The sequence below is a fragment of the Protopterus annectens genome, chromosome 1.part0 (assembly GCF_019279795.1).
Source record: "Protopterus annectens isolate FY-2018-M chromosome 1.part0, PAN1.0, whole genome shotgun sequence".
Lineage (NCBI taxonomy): Eukaryota > Metazoa > Chordata > Ceratodontiformes > Protopteridae > Protopterus > Protopterus annectens.
This window is the reverse complement of record NC_056725.1, coordinates 1,293,608,527-1,293,629,289: the sequence shown is the minus strand read 5'-3', so window position 1 is coordinate 1,293,629,289 and position 20,763 is coordinate 1,293,608,527. Positions and strand designations below refer to the sequence as shown.

The 20,763-nt window shown below is 41.9% G+C and overlaps 1 protein-coding gene across 1 annotated transcript in view; it reads left to right on the top strand.

Annotated features, from left to right (window-relative positions):
• The window catches only part of LOC122797682 (cytochrome P450 2D6-like), a 612,415-nt gene that overhangs the window by 351,381 nt on the left and 240,271 nt on the right, over positions 1-20,763 (top strand). The window contains exon 7 of the mRNA XM_044066222.1: positions 13,690-13,877. Coding sequence (XP_043922157.1) covers positions 13,690-13,877 — 188 coding nt within the window. The remainder of the gene's footprint in view (positions 1-13,689; positions 13,878-20,763) is intronic.

Below are 20,763 nucleotides of genomic sequence, written 5' to 3'. Positions count from 1 at the left end.
AACCTCTAGATTTGATTCTAGATGATTAGAAGGGTGAGTGTGAATCCCACAAGGAGTTTGTTGTGGCATATGTCCTAAACCTTAGGACAGGGCTCAGGGAACTCATGGGCTTGGCTCAGGAGAACCTGGCAGATGCCCAACAGCAGAAAAAGGTCTGGTATGACAGGAATGCTCAAGCTAGAGAATATGCTGTAGGGAGCAGGTAATGTTTCTCATTTCTGTCAGACACAACAAGTTGCAGGCAACTTGGGATGGACCCTACAAGGTGGTAAGGAAGGTCAGTGATGTTAACTATATGGTAGAACTGCTAGGCAGGAGGCAAGGCCACAAATTGTACCATGTTAACATGATGAAACCTTACCATGATAGGGAGGCCCTTGTGCTGAGCATTTGCAGTGGATTGGAGGAGGAGTCTGAGGGAGAGCTGGTGACTGATCTCCTTAGTGAGGCTCAGACTGATACCTCAGTGGAAGGGGTAGCAATGTCCCAGCAGCTATCTCCTACCCAGGTCTGAGAAATCCATGCAGTGTTACAGGAGTTTGAGGACATGTTCACTGGGAAACTAGGGTGCACCCACTTGGTGCAGCACCATGTGGATACAGGACCCCAAAGGCCTATTAAACAGGCCCCTTATAGGGTGCCTGAGAGAGTCAAACAGACTCAGAGAGGAAATACAGAAAATGTTGGAACTTGGGGTAATTCAGGAGTCCAGGAGTCCCTGGGCCTTCCCAGTTGTGCTGGACTTAAAGAAGGATGGCAGCACCAGGTTCTGTGTGAATTACAGGAAATTAAATAGTCACACGGAGTCAGATGCTTACCTCATGCCTAGGACAGATGATGCCTAGAGCAGCTGGGTGGGGCTAAGAATCTTATCACTACTGATCTTACCAAGGGTTACTGTCAGGTGCCCTTGATTACAGTGATAGAGAGGGGTTAGTCTTTGTAACTCCTTTTGGTTTGTATGAGTTCACAAAGATAAGCTTTGGGATGAAAAATGCCCCAGCAACTTTCCAAAGACTGGTAGATCATATCCTAGCAGGAGCAGAAGATTTTGCCCTTGCTTACCTAGATGATATTTCCATCTACAGCCATTACTGGCAAGAGCACCTTCAGCATGGCAGGGAGGTGTTGGGCAGTCTACAGAGGTCAGGGTTGATTATTAAGCCCATAAAATAAAATGGCAGGTGGATATGGCAGATGTCTCCTTCCTGGGACATAGAGTGAGGAGTGGTAAGATCAGGCCAGAACCTGCCAAAGTGGAAGCCATTCAGACATGGTCTGCCCCTGTTACCAAAATGCAGGCGAGGGCATTCTTAGGGACAGCAGGGTACTACAGAAAGTTTGTCCCCAGTTATAGTATCATAGCTGCTCCCCTCACAGACCTGACAAGGAAAACAAGCCAGATATGGTAGTGTGGACCCCAGCATGTGAGAAGGCATTCCAGAATCTTAAAGGAGCTTTGGGAGGACCCCCTGTATTAGCCAGTTCAGATTACAGCAAAACATTTGTTGTGCAGGTGGATGCTTCAAGCCATGGGGAGGAGGCTGTACATAGCCAGGTTTCCTCAGAGGGAGAAGAGCACCCAGTGGTATATCTCAGTCATTGCTCCAACCTAGGGAGGAATGCTTTGCAGCTGTAGAAAAGAAATGCATAGCCATAGTGTGGGCACTGCAGAAACTTCAGCCTTATCTTTATGGAAGGAAATTCACTGTAGTTACAGACCACAATCCTTTAACATGGCTACATCGAGCCAATCAGCAAAATGCTAAGTTACTAAGGTGGAGCCTATGGTTGCAAGCATATGATATGACAGTGCAGCTCCTCAGTGGGGTTAGCAATGCCAATGCAGATGGACTCTCAAGACAGGGAATGGGGTAAGGTACTCCCAGATAATCAACCCTCTCAAGCAACATTTCTCAATGGTCATGTGAAAAACTAGCTTGAGTTTTCGGGGGGGAGGAAGAAATGTGACACTGCCAGTCCAAATATCTGGAATTTTGTAAATAATTCTATGTCATTTGTGAATATTGATATGCTTTATACAGAACTGTATGTTATGTACTGAGCTTCAATAATGTAACCATAGCATACCCTGCTGAAACATAGAATATTAACTTACAAAACTTCAAGAAAATAAGTTGAAATTAAGTGCATTACAGTTGTGCTATAAAAGTTAGTTGCAATGCAGCAAGGAAACACACTGTCTAGACCTAGAAGTTTTTTGTATTGTCTTGAAGATACGTAATTACTAGATCTAAAATGTAAAAGTGGTTTATTGTTTTATGACTTCCAAGATCATAGCAAACATCTTAGAGATATGTATTTTAACATAGAGATGTTAAAATTCTGTTAGTTTCTGGTTTAGCTTGGATACTAAAGTTAGGTGACAAAGAGTGATGTCATCCAAGCTAACCCAGCAGTACTATTTGATATTGATTTAAGAACTGTCTCAGAGAGAGACTGTGGATTTTGTATTTTGTCTTGGATCTAGCAAGAACATCCACTCATCGTCATTTGCACTTCCCTTGTAAGTAAGATTCAGGGCATATTATCTCTTATAAATATAGATAGGAGTATAGTAAAGATTAGTTTAGATGTTTTCTGCATTTATCTGAGACTGTCCTACAATGTTGTTTTAAAATATTTCCTGTGATTTTGAACTCTGTAGAAACTGTGTTTGTTTTCTGAGTATTGTCTTGTTCTTTTATCATTTATTATTAAATGTATTTAAGCCCATCTTTGTGGCTGATATTTGTGAGACATATTTATTGGATCATTAGTAACATTACACAGTGAGATTGGACACCCTTTGTAAGGGCCTTATAGTAGCTGATAATTAGAGGTTGGTGGTAGTGATAACTATCTTATAGTCTGGGCAGAAGAGAGCATAGCTAGTACACCTGTGCTAGCCTTTACCAGGTATGTGTTTGTGTATAAATCAAATCTCAAAGTGTTTGTGTGTCAGCTACTTGGGCAGGGACCAGAATCACTGGTTGGACAGAGAGAATGCTAGAGATCTTGGCTCCTCAGCTGAGATCTTAACCCTATAGCTGTGCCAGTGGGGAGTCTTATTGGGGATCTGGAGAAAGAGGGAGATACCAGCCACAGACCGATTAAAGGAAATATAATTTTATTGCACGTGTTTGTACTTGTCATCCTCCCGTTGTGTATGTCCCTCACTGTTGCCAGTGGTGAGGATTGAGGCTCCTTGATTACTGGGCCAATGCAGGGGTGTCATAGGCTCTCCAATAACTGGTGGTCTTGCAACAGACATTTAAATGTTAGATGAAAAAAATGGTTTAATATTCTAAACACTGCAGTATGCTCTAACCGGTTAGATATGAAAAAGGGGGTAACTAAAGTTTTAGCTGTCTAAGTGTAGAACCACTAATTTTAAAAGAGCAAAATAGATTGAAAGGAAGTGTTCAATTTTGTTTTCTGGCCCTACGGAATACAGTGGGATGGCCAATAACTTTAAATAGTTGAAGGGGAGTGATTTCACAAAATGATAATTTTGTGCTTGCTCAAAACAGCCAGTGAAAGGGGAGAGGGAAGGAGATATGTGGTCAAATTAACATAGGGGCAGGCAACTAGAAAGACAGTTGTGTTTAAGGGCACAACGGCAACAAGGGTGAGAGGGTGGAAAAAATTCTGTGTGACTGACAATAGACACAGCTGTGGTCCCTTTATAAGTTTTAATTTGCAATTAAAAGGAGAATACAAGTAAAAACACAGTATAAAGAAAACAAATCAGAGTATACAAATAGAAGAAGATAATAAAGTAATACAAAATACAGGAAATCAAAAGCAAACTAACCTTTCCCTCACAGCAAGGTGTGTCAGAGTCTTGGTGAGCTTTTCCAGCAGCAATCTACAACATCATAACTTGTCAAAAGCAGATGTCAACAAAACATGTAGGCAAGAACAACTATCACCAACCATATAATATAAAAACACACACTCACAGCACATATGTATGTGTGTACACGTGTATGCCTTTCTATCTCTCTCTCCATATATGTTTGTCTGTATCTATCTATCTATCTATCTATCTATCTATCTATCTATCTATCTATCTATCTATCTATCTATCTATCTATCTATCTATCTGTCTGTCTATCTATGTATATAAATACTTAAATACTCCACTGGGGTGCCTTCTGTATGGAGTCTGCATGTCTTCCCTGTGTTCGCATGGGTTTCCTCTGGGTGCTCCTGTTTCCTCCCACATTCCAAAGACATGCAGTAGGTGGACTGGACATTCTTAATTGGATATAGGTGTAAGTGTGTGTGTGGTACGAGTTTGGTGTGGATGAACTACCAAGACAGGGCTATCCAAATGGTGGTATAACCCTTGGCTCTATATGATTCACTGTTAAAGTGACACCCTGGCCCCATGTGCAAAAATGGGAAAGGGTTTGTCAATAGATGGATGGTTGCACATAATCTGTCAGGGAAGGTATTCAGAACCCAAATACACGAAGAAGCATATAAATGAGTCCATTATCAAATGTATAATACATCCTTCTGAATCTATTGCATTAAGCAATAAAAAAAAAACAGACCACATTTTTCCCACATGGCTTAATCAATAAAGATTGTGCCTGTTCGACTTACAAATGTGTGTTATCTAACCATACCCCAGGCCCTAACCCCAGGCCTACACATTATGCCTGTAAATACTCTTTTCCTAACAGTACCACTATACAGATAAAGTATGTTGAGAAGTTAGTGGTTTTTTTTAACCAATCACAGAAGGATACCGTTTGTTTCCATTTGGTCATTTTCAATAATTTGAACTTGCAGTGATATTTTGGGATTCACTATTCATAATATGCTTGTGGGTGTCTGTATATAGTATAGTAGTGTAAAATCTTACCGTAACAGTAGATGTCCTCCTGTTCACTGCTGCAGTATTCTGCATAGAAGGGATCTCCCACCCAGTGCAGCCCAACACTTGGCCAGTATGCAAAAGTCTAAAAGATCTTGTATGTGCCGTATGTCACATTTATGCTCCCCGCACATAACATAAGGCATACAAGGAAGGTATGGACACAACTACCCAGAATTGAATTGCCCCATAGCACAAAGAACTCAGTGCACATCCAGAAAGGAAAAAAATGCAAAATAAACAAGAGGGGGTTGGTGGGAGGGAGTGAATACTGCAACAGTGAAGAGAAGTACACCTACTGTTATGGTAAGGTTTTACACAACTGTACTATGTCCTTCTATATCAATGCTGCAGTATTTTACATAAAAGGGAGAATAAAAAAAGCTCAAGAAACAGAATGGGAGGTGGAAGGCTGAGAACAGCCCTCAACAAACCCACATAAAATGGTTTTAGCAAAACCTATTCTGGACCTAGAGACCATATCCAACTTATAATGCTTAGTAAACATTTGGACAGATAACCGAGTAGCAGCTTCAGTGATGGAATTGGTTGTGCAACCCCTTGAAGAAGGCACCAGAAGAGGCAACAGTCTTAGTAGAATGAGCTCTAACAGAAGTAGACAGAGATTTGCCATGAAAAGAATAAGAAAAGAAAATGGACTTAGATATCCAGGAGGAGATGGTTTGCTTAGAAACAACCAACCCAATGACCTGGGATTAAATGAAACAAAAAAGCTGATCAGATTTACATAGTCCTACTTTTATCTAAATTGTACCTGAGGTGTCTACGCAAATCCAAGGTTTGCCAGACGCTCTCACTAGCAGATAGCAGACTGAGGAGAAGGGAGAAAGGAAGGGAGTTGTACCAACTGATTCAAGGACAACTCATTTGCTACATTGAACATAAAAAAGGATTAGTAGTGTGAAAAAATGAAAAAAAGGAATGGCCATAAGGGCCTGGAGCTCAGAAACCCTCCGATCAGACATAAGAGCCAGCAACAAAACAGTCTTCCAGGTATAATGTTGTAAAGAATCAGAATCTGCAGGTTTAAAATGAGACTGAGTCAATTTTTCCAAAACAAAATTAAGGTCCCAAGGAGGAAGAATAGGTTTTCTTGGAGGCCTAATATGCAGATTGCCTTTAAGAAATTGTTTGACCTCAAAACAAGAAGTTAAAGGAGGATTCAGGGGCAGATAAGCAGAAATGGCTGACAAATGGGCTTTCACAGAAGAATAGGTCAAGTCAGACTGGAGAAACTCACTTAAATAAGAGAGGACCAAAGGGACCCCCACTGAAAGGGGTCCTAGTTACGAGCATGGCAGCAGACTGGAAATCTTTTCCAATTGGACATATAAGATTTTCTAGCTGAGAGTTTCCTTGCCTCCTGTAAAACTCTGAGCACATCCTCTGAAAAGAGGTGCCTGAAAGGGATCAAAACCCTATCACCCACAGTGTTGGTTGCAGAGTGAACAAGTGGAAGAGGATGTGAGGAGATCCAATGGATGTGTTAACTTGTGATGATTGCCCCTGGCCAGGTGCATTAAAAGGAAGCTCCAGTGCTGTCTAAGCCAAAATTAGTCACTATCAGGATGTTTGGGAGTCCAGCTGAATCTTCTGCAGGACTCTTGAAAGTAGATAAAGAGGAAGGAAAACATGAAGAAACATCCCCTTCCAATGAAAGTAAGGGGCATCTGTATTCCAGGCCAGATGGCATGGCAGCCTGGAAAAGAAGAAAGCAAACTGCCCATTCAAAGGCAAGGCAAAAAGATCTGCCTCAGGAATACCCCACCAAAGGACAATGTCTAGAAACATGTCTCTGTGAAACATCTGTTTGGGAACCTGTGTTTTGAACCTGCTCAGTATGCCTGCCACTAGATTGTGCTCTGGAGGAATGTGTACTGCCTGAAGAGTTAACTGATAAATGAAAGCCACTTCCCAAGCTCGAAGAGTCATCCTGCTGGGGGGATAAGAATTTTTGCCCCCTGCTTGTTGACATATCACATCATTGTAGTGTTTTCTATGTACACCTTCAAGGGGCCTGGACAGAATGTAGGGTGAAAAGGCTGAAGGGACAGAATCAGAGCTCTCATCTCTTTGATGTCGATATGGTCTGACTTCTGATGGGAAGGCCAAAGACCCTGAACTTTCAGATGACCAAGTGAAGGTCCCCACCACATGTCTGAGGCATCAGTGAACAGCTCTTGAAAAGGGACTGGAGGCTGAAAGGGCTGACCTGGGTTGTGAGCAAACAGTTGAATTCACCACTCAAATTCCTTTTTGAGACAGGGAAGGAGAGGTACCCTGAAACTCAGAGGGTGACAATGCTGTAGCCAAAGTGACATGAGGTATCACTGTAGCTTCCGCATATGCAGTCTGGTGAGAGGAAGCCCTGGAACAGAAGAAGCAATGAATCCCAGGGCCCGAAAAACTCCCTGACTAGCATGACAGTCAGAGGAAGAACAGACTTAAAGAAGGCTGTCAACAATAATACCTTTGGAAGCAGAAGAGAGGCCAACATTGACACAGGCTGAATCCTGCATCTCAGATACACATGATCCTGAGAGGGAGTCAGGACAGACTTTTGGAAAGTGATAGCAAATCCCAGACTTTAAAGAAGAGACGTGGTAAACTGCAGATCCTGTAATGACTGACTGTGAGAGGACACCTGAAGCATCAGGTCATCTAGATAAGGAAAAATCTGAATGCCTTGGAGCTTACAGAAGACAATCACAGAAGCTAGGCATTTTGTGAATACACTTGGGGCAGTAGAGAGGCCAAAGGGCAAAGCAGAGAACTGAAAATGAGAGGAAGATACAGAGAAACATAAAAGTTTCGTGAAACAACACAGAATAGGGATATGAAGGTAAGCATCCTTCAGATCCAAGGATCCCAGAAAAGCCTGGGGTAAGAAAAGAGGAGACAGAGTTTGACAAATAAGCATCCAAAAAGAAGGGAGCTCAAGAAAGGTGTTGATCTGGGAAACATCCAAAATAGGCCTCCAAGTGCCCTCCTTTTGAGAAATCAGGAACTTCCTGGAGTAAAAATCCCTTCCCACTTGGGAAGGGGGGAGCAGATTGAATGCTTCCTTTGCTCACCAGGGAACCTTCGAGAAATGAGGATATTGCTCTAGAGGAGGTTGAGGAATCCCTGTAAAAGGAGAGAGAGATTTCCTTACCTTAAACTAACCCTGGTGGATGATTGAAAGAACACAAGAGTCTGAAGTGATGAGGTGCCAGTTTGGAAGGCAAAGGGAGAGCCAAAGAGACAAAGGACCCTGGTCAAAAAAAGGGGTGGGGCAAGGAAGCACGCTTATCAGATAAAGAAGGCTTCTGGACCACAGAAATTTGAGAACCCTTGGCCCTTATAGGCCTGTCAGGGTTACTTGTGAACAAAAGCAGGCCTAGAAGGATAATTCCTCTGGAACTTAGTGATAGGAGAGACAAAATATGTTTAAGGTCCTGCAAGGCTTTGCCTTTCTCTTAAAGACTCTTAAGCATGTCAGCAGCAGGAGCAGCAGCAGCAGTCATAAAAATATGTTTTATTATTCAAAGGAGCATCCAGCACTTGACCTTAATGTCCTCAGGTGGAGACTGGAGATGAAACCAAGAATAATGCCTCATGACAAACCCAAAAGTAGCAGCTCTAGAAGAGGTGTCAACAGCATCATAGCTGCACGTAATAGAGTGGCAAGCAACTTCAGAAGCAGAACCTAAAATAGATAAGGTAGAGAATTTCCTTTGAAAATCAGGAAAGTCAGAAATAACCTGTCTACCCTAAGCAATCAAGGCTAGAGCATACCTGGTTATGTTGGTCTGCTAATTAATAGCCCTAAAGGCCAAAGTAGAAGCAGTGTAAACTTTCTTACCAATCCACTCCATTGCCCTACGATCTTTATCAGAAGGCAATGTTTAGAACATTTATCAGAAGAGACTGACATCACAGAAGGATCAGTAGAAGGACATTTAAATAAAAATGGTCAATCCTCAGGATTGACCTCACAGAACCTATCAGGTTTCTTAGGGGCAGGAGACTGAGAATCAGGAGACACGGATATAGCAATGAAAGTATCTAACAAGGCTGATAGTTTAGAAGTATCTGTCTGAAGCAACTCCTAATATCTTCTCTGAATATCAGACGCTTGAGAAGAATCCCACTTAAAGAATTCCATTATGCTATCAATTGTGTCTCCAAAGGACAATTCATCAAAAGGAGACTCAGGGCTAACAGACTCCTCTTTATCAGAACCATAAGCCAAAGGTGAAGGCATCTGTGAAGAATAGGACAAAGACTCCTCACCAGATACTGAATTCACTTCCAGAGGAATCTGGTTTCCTAAGACATTTAGAAGGGGTAGTGGTCCAAGGAGGATCAGGTACTGAAACCCCTTGAGGAGTCTTAAGGGCCATTAAGACATAAAACCAAGCCCTGAGTAAACGCTTGCCATTCCCTATAAGGATCTTTAGGATGGACCAAGACATACTTCAGTTTTTGTCTTTTCTTAGAATGGACATTAACCCTAAGAAATACCAGAGGTTCCAACACTTGGCGAAATTTGATAAGAGAACCCAAAACTTTCTCCCTGACCAATATCTGCAGAATCCCTCTAGGACCCACCAAGATAATCAACTGCAGCTCACCCTCAATATCTGGAGCAGATGTCTGCAAAGCCTCAGAACATGTGCAAAAAGACAGATCCATGCTGGCCACTGATGGGGTCATGGCAGATCAATCCAATATAGACATTGAACGACCTACAGGGCAATTACCTGCTTCTAGAGGGATGTCTGGTGGAGGCTGAGCAACTGAAGAATCTGGTCAAGACTACTTGGTCTTCTTTTTACCTAGCAGGGGTATCTCAGGGTTAAAGGATTCTGACATGGGACCCTGGGTTAACTGTTTAAGATATTTAATATAGGCTTATATATAGAACACCCTTAGTCACCACTTACATCACAATGTCACTTATTCATCACACATAAATAGAGAGACATGAACAACACATGAACATGAACAAACCAGCCATACAAAAACATAAGACAATAAAAGCATGAATTAATACATCTCATTAAAATAATGCTTATTTAAAAATACATGGACATTTAAAACCTATTTAAGAACAATTCATTCTACAGTAAGGTTGGTAAGTAACCGATATCAAGTATCAGCAGATGGTGTTAGCTAAATTTTAAAACATAACCGAGCATATAAAAAGGGATAGTAGAGATTTTACAGGCGTTTTGATATTATAATAATTGATAATATATATATGGACTACATTTTTTTAGTATATTTCTAGTATATCTTATTTACAGTAATTCCTATTGGTATGGTATAGTAGATATAAAGAGGATTTTTTTAGTTAATGCAATTTACAACTAATGAAATTGAAATTTGATAATTATTGTATATATAGTATTTATATTTGGCAGAACATATTTTATCAGGCTGTAACAGTTTAGTTAACAACAAGTGGCAATAAAAATATTTTTAATTTTACTTTTATAATATATGTATATATATAATGGGAAATATAATATTAAAATGGGGGATGTGTAAATATATAAATATATATAAATAAAATGTAAATTTGTAATAATTGCTTTTTTTGTGTGGACTGGTACTATAACAGAATTGGATAATTTTTTAGTATATATAAATAACACCACTTCATTTCTAGAATTTAAAATGACCAGCTCAAATGAAAATATAGTATTCTTGGATGTGAATATTTACAGGAATCAAAGTAAGTTAGAGACCCATGTACAGCATACAGGTAAGTACACCAAGCTAGGTATTTGAAAACAATACATATTTTACTATGCATTTTTTTGTGCACAGATTTGAAATCATAGATGATGAGGGTTAAGAGCTTTGTTTTTCTGCTTTCTTTTCAGACAAAGAGGAAGAATTTAGTAATGGATTTAAAAGTAATGGGTAGAACAAAGGTTATTGAACAAGGTTTACGAGAAATCTTACAACAAGAAGAATCTGAGAACAGTCCTCAAAATCAAAGATTCAAAATCAAGAGGTTACAACAAAATAGAGAAGAGATAAATAAATATAAAATATTAAGATTTATTTACCATTTTCATGGAAATACCGATGTGGAAATACGATGAAGTACAAAAAACTGGTGAACTGGGTGATATTAATATCATTGTCAGAGTTGAAGGCTATACTTGGCCCGACACCTAAGTTTGCCTTTGGAATGGGCAAACACTTAAGCAAATACTTTGCTTTAAGAATGGTTAGAATGAAATGAAGTGATAGGAGCTAAGAGGATGTTATATAGTGTTATGTTCTTACCTGTTGCGTAGTTACTTAGAGGGATGGGTAGTTTCAGCACCCTGTAATTAAAAATTAATTTTGGTAAATTCGCCGACTGTAACTGTCGACTAAAATGCTGGTATATCTTGCTACCTGTATACAACAATACATTCTATAAGGTAAAACTAAGAAAGAAAGTTAAAAGATAGAATAATAGAGAAGAAATCAAGAAAAAAAGAAGAGTAGGTTGAAATAGGCTATATATATAGGCATATAATGTTACATAACTCACATTCTTTTAAATTTAGTGAATGAGGGAATAGATGTATGGGAATGAGAAGGTGTGATTACTAATTTACTGCAGCTGAAAAGTATGAGTGGATAAGATGCATGCGACAGATAAATTAGTAAAGTTAGTAAATAAAGTGAGTTTAAAACCAATATTGGTTAAAAGGCAGAGAGAGAATGTATGATATTATATTATATGTACCTTATATGCATAGGTTTTAAATGTCCATGTATTTTTAAATAAGCATTATTTTAATTTATTGTATTGAGATTAATTCTACCTTCTTGTGTTTTGTTTTTTATGTTGTGGTTTGTTCATGTGACTGAAATGTCTCTCTATTTAAAGGTGATGAATAGACATTGTGATGTATGCTGATGAAGGGTGTAGACCTGAAAGCTTCATATTAAATTTTAACGTTTGGTGATTATAGAGTGTTTTTTGTTAACCGTTTAAGACACTGGTTTTCAAGATAAATGGCAAGGGAAGGTAAACAGCTTCTGAGTGTCTTAGGCACAGATGCCTTACAGATACTACAAGCAGTATGGTCATGGGAAGCATCCAAACAAAAACGACACTGTTTGACAATCCTTATGGTGAATTTGCCTCCTACACTGACATTTTCCCTTCTTGATTGTCATGAACCATAGGTGGCAAAGTAAAATACAAGCCCAAGAAAAGTAAAACAAAAACAAAAAACAGCCCCAGTGGGGCACTTATCTGGTGTTGCTAAATATTCAGTACAGCAACAAGGCATTCAGACCAATTGGCAAAAACACATTTGAACTGGCGGCAAAGGAAGTTCTGGGTAGTTGTGTCCATATGTCCCTTTTATACCCTAAGTTCTGTGCAGGGAGCATAAATGTGGCATACGGCACATACAAAATCTTTTAGGGTTTTGCATACTGACCAAATGTTGGGCTGCCCTGGGCGGGAGATCCCTTCTATGTAGACAGTGATATAGAAGGACATATATAGATTACCCATGTTTCATCATTTTTTTAAATTTTTTTACACAGAATCCAGAAAAAAATGGTAGAACTGACTGAGTGATATTGCGGAACAGTGAGGTTTAGCAAAATATGCCCTTTCCCAAATGTAGAGTGATCTTGGAGTTGATATATATAATCAGCTGGTGGTGGTGGGGGGAGCATGGATTTTTTTTTTTTTTGTGTTTTTGAAGTTTTTACTTTTGAACATTAGATGTCCAATGGTTAGACATTCAGTTGTATGACATTTTGATTAAATGTCACAGATCCATATATATGTATGTGTGTGTGTGTGTGTGTGTGTGTGTGTGTGTGTGTGTGTGTGTGTGTGTGTGTGTGTGTGTGTTTATTGTGTATGCAGACAGATAGAGCACAGTAGTATGGATTGTGTGATCACTGTGCATTACATGGGAGTGCTTGAAGCTTGTTCCTTTTGAAAATGATTCTTCATTAAGACTTTATACATTACAATAAAATTGCACCAGTTGAGAAATCGGTACCCTTGGCAAGCTGTCCTTCAGTGGGTTTGAAGCTGAGGGTCTTTCATGTCTGAAACTTGATGAGTTGAAATACAATCAGGAAGATGTAGGAGACCTGATTATCAATAAATAAAAATGTTAAAAATGTTTCTAGATGATAGATGGAATCACTTGTACCTGTAAACTGCCAGATATAGAGCTGTTAGTACTCAGATAGACAGCTGTTAGTACCACTCACTTCTTTGTGTTTTGTTGGGCCTTAGTGTGTGTGTGTGTGTGTGTGTGTGTGTGTGTGTGTGTGTGTGTGTGTGTGTGTGTGTGTATACGTGTGTGTGTGTGTGTGTGTGTGTGTGTGTGTGTGTGTGTGTGTGTGTGTGTGTGTGTGTGGGTGTGTATACGTGTGTGTTGGGGGGTACACTAGAAAAAAATACTCAAGTTTATTCTGCTCTTATCTCATGCAATGGAACTTGCATAATGTCATTTTTATTAGTCACTTTAAATGAAATACGAATGCTTTCACACCACTTATTTACTTTAAACAATAATTTACATGCAATGTCTTTCTCTGTTGTGCTGCAGAATAGCTGGATTTACATTAGTGCAATGACTCTGTGGTTCTTTGTACTTCTACATCTTCCTGTGATGCAACTTGCTTTCTGTAAAAGTAAACTGTCTATCCATGTTTTACTGTACATAAGCAGAATAAAAGAAACATGAGAAGATTTGCTTTCATTTTTGTCAGAGTTATCAGTGCTATAATGTGTTTGTTCTTTTCAGGTAAAGTTCATGAGGAAATTGACCGGGTGATTGGGAAGGGCAGAAATCCTAACAGTGGAGACAGAGTGAATTTGCCTTATACAGATGCAGTTATCCATGAAATTCAGCGATATGGTGATATTTTTCCAATTGGACCACCTCGAAGGATGATACGAGATGTAAATATTATGGGGCACTTCATTCCTAAGGTATGGATCAGGTAGTAAAGGAGAATAAGGGACAATATAAATGGACTTTCTAAGAAATAAGATATTTTTTTTGTGTGAACTGAAATATTTTAGTGTCATAATGCATTTCACCAAATGATACTGAGCCAAATGGTTTAACACAAAACTTACTGTACAGCATACCGTACAAACCACCTTCTTTTCTTCCAAAATTTTATATTATACTGAATGCATTATATTAGGGGTGATGGGGAAATGACAAACCATAGCTGTCTTTGTAATTTAAGGGTTAGAACACTGGTCTAGTAAACCAGGGAAATGAGTTCAAATCTCATTAAACCCTCTGATTGGGCTTAAGGTTTATGGCTGTGAATTGTTAACACGGTACTTCCTGTGAAAAATGGTTTGATTTTTTGAGCCTTCATTTTTCGATTGTGTGACATTTAGCAAATTACTTAAACAGTTTGGGACTAGGCTCCTTAGTGATCTCCTGGGTGCCGTAACTTGGAATGACTTATAAATAGTCTTTGGGCAGGATTCACGAAGGCTTGCACGGAGTGTAAGAGACGTGTAACACTTCATGCAAGCCTCGCGATCCAGGAACAGCCCGAAACTCCGTGTAAGAGACCAGCTAAAACGTCTCTTACACGGACTGGGTGTGGATATGCTAAATACCTCACTTGTAGCCGAAAGGTATGCAAATGAGGTATATTAGCGATCCACGAAGCAGAAACCATCCCGTGTAAAAGACGTTTTAGCTGCAGAAATGTACTCAGTTGACAACTGAGTACGTTTCTGCAAAAATCACAATGGAGCCATGTCAGCTCCAAATAAAGGGTGCATATGTGTCAGGCAGCATGCCAATGGCCAAATATGTGGCCATTGGCAAGGTAACCCGATGCAAAAATTATAAAAATATAAATGGGTTGCGCTGTATAAAACATAAAAATGAAGGTTATAAACCCACAAATGTGGGTTTTATGCAATACATGGAATGACAATGCAGGGACCAGCAGACCAAAAACAACATGGCCACCGTGTAGTGGTTGCTAAGGGGGGAAGCTGAGTCTAAGACATGTAACTAAGCATTAGTAGGCAATTGAGGGTTAGGATACTGAATCCCACAGTCACATAGCAAATGAGCACAGTCTGAGTAGTGTAAGAGATACATAAGGGGGAGGAATAGAGTAGGAGATAGGTGACATCACAGGGGGGAATGGTAGAAAGAAATGCAGTTCATTGGAGGTCAGTGTAACATGACAGATGACAGACACAGATCAGGGAAAGAGGAGTGCCACAAGATAAGCATGCAAAAGTCAAGAAATGGAAGGTGTACACTGTTACTTACACCAAAGTTTCTTGCTGGGCGTGCGCCATGAAGCGCGAGTAGGGCAGTGTGCGTGCGTGTAAGGCAGACTGAGCATGTGGGAGCGTGTTGGTAGATGTTTAACACTGTTTGCGCTGGTGCGCACGTGTGTAGGGCAGACTGAGCATGTAGGAGCCTGTTGGCAGACTTGTAACACTGTTTGCGCTGGTGTGTGCGCGTTTTAACCTGAATAGGCATATCCTGAACCGTGTAAGCATGTGTGCGCATGTGTAAGCCACTGTGAGTGTGTTTCTGCTGGTATGCACGCTGCTCCCCCCTGAGGAAACAGAAAGGAAAAAGGAAGCAACAGAATTAGTAGGAAGCTAGCAGGGAATACTGCTGGAGCTAGCAGGTGAAAACAATTAGAAGCAGGCAATTACACAGGCAGAATAGTAGCCCAGCCCAGCACTTAAAACTCTGCAAACAGCAGTGCAGGATGTTTTTCTTAAGAGACACTGCAAGACAGGAGTAAGCTATTAGAAGTGAAAACTGAAAAATCTGAACTCAGAGCAGAAATGTTAGGGGCTGCCATAGCTGTTATAATGAGACATAGGTGACTTGCTGAGGGTGGTGACAATGCAGATGGTGCAAGACAACCCACAGTGAGGAGACGGAGAAGAGTGTACAGGCCCAGGGTCACCTACCACGGGTTACATGAGCTGGAGATAGTAGAGCGCTATAGAGTGGACAGAGAGCTCCTGCAGCAAACAGTTGAGCTGTGCAGGCCATGCCTCACACACAGAACCAACAGAGGGGAACCCATCCCAGTGGAAACCAAGGTATGTGTTGGCCTAAGAATACTAGCAACAGGTACCTTCCAAAGACCAACTGGTGATATGATGGGGATATCACAGGCATCAGCCTCTAGGGTACTGCACCAGTTCCTGTATGCCATGTCAGCACATGTCGGTGATCATGTATATTTCCCCAATGCTCGTGAAGTATTGGCCAACAATATGCGTCTCTTCCAGCAAATAGCAGAACACCCTGAGGTAGTGGGTGCAATAGACTGCATGCACATATGCATCAAAGCACCAGATGGTGAGCGGGGTAGGGCCTACATTAACCGCAAGGGCTTCCCCTCCATCAACTGCCAGTTCATGTGTGATGCCCAGGGCATAATAATGAATGTGTGTGCTGGCTGCCCTGGGAGTTACCATGATTCCAAAACAAAAAAGGATTATTTCCGAAAGCTTTGCTCGTCATTAAAGTGGTTTTCTTACTGACGTCCTGGTTTTTGTTTTGCTATATATTGTTGGCTTTTGTGTTTTTAGTTACCATGATTCCCACATCTGGCATTTGATGCAGCTGTACCAGACATTTGCCAATGGGGACATCCCACACAGACACCTAGTGGGGGATGCAGGTTATGCACTGGAGCAGTGGCTGATGACACCCATCAGAAACGCACACACACCTGAACAGGAACGCCATAATGAGGCACATGCACAAACACGTAATGTAATAGAGCGTGTGTTTGGGCTGCTCAAGTCATGGTTCCAGTGTCTGGACACATCTGGTGGAGCCTTGCAGTACACACCAACTACATTTACCCAAGTTGTCATGGTATGTGCTATGCTACATAATATGATCTTGCGAAAACAGTTGCAGCAGGACCAGCATAGGGCTGGGCCAAACAGCCCCCCACCATTTCCAAGGCCATCACAGGCAGAGCGTGACTCGGAGGAGGAACAACCTGAGCCTGCCCCAGTAGGCAGAAGGAGGCGTGCCCAGTATGCCCCGGCCTTAGCAAAGAGGCAACGCATAGCACATACACTGGCTCAGTAGGAACCCTGGGAATGATACCCCCTCGGACTCACTCAAATAATAACAGGGATGCCTAAAATGACATGACCTGCTCACAAACATGTACAGGGAGTGTAATATGCACATCCAACAGAGGCAGCCCTGCAGCACCACCTGAGGCATGAATGCCATGTGTTAAGTAATGTAACACCATGTACTATATGCACACCTGAGGACCCTGACTAACATCCACCCTCACCAAGCATGAAGCCACAAAATGACGATGGGATGATCAATTGCAATAACTGGCTGAAGTAATGCAGTTAGTCAAAGGGGAGCCAATGTGTTTCACCCTGGGAAGACATGCGGAGCATGACATGATGCACCACCTGCTAGGGGTGGCATGCACCTATCAGTCCAGGCCCCATGGATACTGGCAAAGGCTGTCAGTACTCACAGCATGCCCTGAATACGTAAGTCTCAAAACACAAACCCACCTTCATAGGTACCACAAGGGATAGGAACCTAGATGTAATGCTACCCAATGCCAGAAGTCTAAACAGCAAGACGTGTGCAGTGTAAACGCACACAGTATGGAGAATGTTGATATCAGTCCTGTAATAGAAAACTGGGTCAAGGCTCACATCAGCATCCTAACACTACCAGGTTACACCTCATACTGTGCTGTACAGCCGCAAAACATGGAACAAGCTACAAAAGGAGGGTGACTAGCAATAAATGTCAAGGATAACCACACCCCCATGTTGGTACCACAACAAGAAGCAGCATGGATTAGCCATGGTCAAATACCAATGGCTAAAACCACCTCCCAGTATATAGTCTGCTGCAGATTACTGTCCTAATACCAGGAACTGTACCTGGCCTATGTTGGAATACATGAATATATCAAGCCCCCCAAACCACATTATATTGCTTGACTGAAAATACCCAGACATACACTGGGAGCATTATACTAGCACCAACACAGTAGGAGAAAGGAGAAAAGTTCCCAGAATCCATAAACCAAAATGCCCAGGAACAATGTACCACTCCCACAAGAGGGGTAAGCATACTGGATGTGATAATCAGCAACATGTGTACTGGATGGCAAGATGAGAAGTGTATCCCTCACTGGTAAGACCAGACCATAGAGTAATCACACTGGATATACACATCCTGACCACAGTCCCTGGCCAGAAAACCACAGTGAAAAACATGTGTAAAGCATAGGTTGCACCCCTCCAAACCGATGTGGAATCCACGAAAGGCCCTGTGCAAGTGCAGAATATGGGACACACCACAGAACATGTTATACAGGCATTCCATGAGCACAGCCAGGAATGCTTGGAGTATGCAATCACAAATAACAACAAGACACAATGCCATACACGCAGGCATCTGGCATGCTGGACTCCAGCCATTACCAAACCATGCAAGAGAATGAGGAAGCTACTACATGATAGAGCAAACATAAAAAGGGAAGTAATCACTGATCAGTAGTATGGCAATAAAATATGTCCACACATACAATCCACTAAGGCCAGCCACAACAAGTAGAATCTGTGAATCCAGAGGCAATGTGACACCTGGCCCAAGTACACAGACAACCCACAACTCCCCCCAATAAATACAAATATATGTGAGAGATGCAACCATGTATCCAAACCAGAGGCTGAGCTCCCCCAACTCAGTACTGTCAAAACTAGTCAGGAGGAGAAGGTAACCACATACACCACAAACCCAGTCCCACATAGACCTATCACAACTGTAAACCAAACACATAAACACAGAAAAACATTCCGGAGGCCCTAATTACAAACACACCACACCAACAGAAGCCTCCAAAGCAGATCCCAAGCAACCATAACCTCCAAACATAGCACATGCAACACATAGTACACAAAGCTGGTGTGCCAAACAGTCACAGGCCAGAAGGAGAAACAACATGCCTGATACAGTTGTAATAGGTGTCTGTATAGGCAGACACACTGCTGTCCCACTCACCAGACTGAACAAGGGAAAGGGTACAGTAAGCTGCCTGTAGGCTGCCACAATATGCCACATAACACAAGTACGCAGGTCACCCCAAAGCAAGCAAAAATATAATGCACTCATTATCCATGCTGGTGTGAATGACCTGAGATGTACCTCCCTGGAGTACATGAAAAGAGACATGGATGAGCTCTCTGAGTATGTACCCCAGGCCGGTATGACACTGGCCATTTGCAGCATCCAACCCTCACCAAGAATGATGCCACAGTACAAACACAGAATGATCAGCTTTAACAGGTGGCACAGTTACAGCTGTCAGTCCAAGAGGGTCTAATGTCTGTCTGCTTGAGATGTCATGCATGACAAGCCATGCTGCTGTTCCAGAGATGGCTTGCACCTGTTACCCCTGGGCGTCTGGATGCTGGATAAGGCCTTTGCCACCTCCATAGAGCCGTACGTAGGCAAGGCCAAAAAGACTAACCCACCACCCTAGAAAACATAAGTGGTAAGAAACATAAGGGTAATGCTGACCAATGCCAGATGTGTAAACTGCAATATGCATGCCCCTGAGGCACTTCCCAGTATGGAGAACACTGATGTCTGTGCAGTGACAGAAGCCTGCTGCAAGCCTACTGATAGCACACCAGTACTACCAGGTTATACCACATATCATGCATTATGGCCCCAACACTGGACCAAAACATCAAAGGAGGGGGAGTATCCATATGCAGCACAGACACCCATACGGCCAGGTAACTGACAATGCACAAAGCAGCGGAGACCACCCATGTGCACCTAAGTGTAGTCAAAACTGCTGTACAGTCTGTAGCATGCGACAGACCACACTCTCACACACAAGAACCCCACCCAGACATCCTGAAGACACTGGACAGTATGAATGTCCCACCAAATACCAGACAAGGTACTCACAAATTACCACATAGGTCGTAAACCATTATGTATGCAAGGAGTAATCAGGGACCTAGGGACACAAGTCGACAGTAACCTGTCATGTGACACTCACAATGCCAATGTGGCTAGGACGACTGTCGATATTGGACACCGTATCATGAAAGGATTCACATCTACATTAACAGAGGTCACTGTGCCCCTGTACTGTTCTCTTATCAGACCCATAATCTAGTACAATGACTCCTATGGGATGTACCGTACCTGACACCTGCAGTGGTTCGGAAGACCTCAAAGGTACCCCACCAAGAGGATAAAGGGTGTCAAATATATGTCATATGCTGCCTGGCTGTAGACACCCCAGCTGAATGCAGTCACAGACTGCCTACACAGAGGCATTGTATGTCTGTTGTACAAGGCCATGTCCAACACAGGAGTAATGGACATGCTCTACCACAGGAAATCAAAGCCATTGGAGCTGTGAGAGTGACAGATGTCAGCCTCAACACATAATGAAATAGGGTGTGCTGGGGGGACAGATACATAACCCAGAGGCTCCCCACACCCAGAAACAGGATCCCAATCCATGTTAGGCAGAGTCCCTCACTGACACCCCTCAACAGGAATATTGCCAAGTGGATGGATGATCGTACATGTACACTGGAGGTCTTCACTGTGTCACGTCCAGACAGAGGCACAGTAAAGAAAATCATAAATGGCCATAATAGTCACATAGCAAGGGGCATCGAAAGACACACACACTCTGGTTTGGCTTACTAATGCCCTAGGGAGGATAGCCTAGTATGAACCCAGGAACCTATGAAGATACAAATTGTACAGGACACTAAGGATAATCACAAGGCTTACTTAACTGATGGTAGGAACCATGTTGGG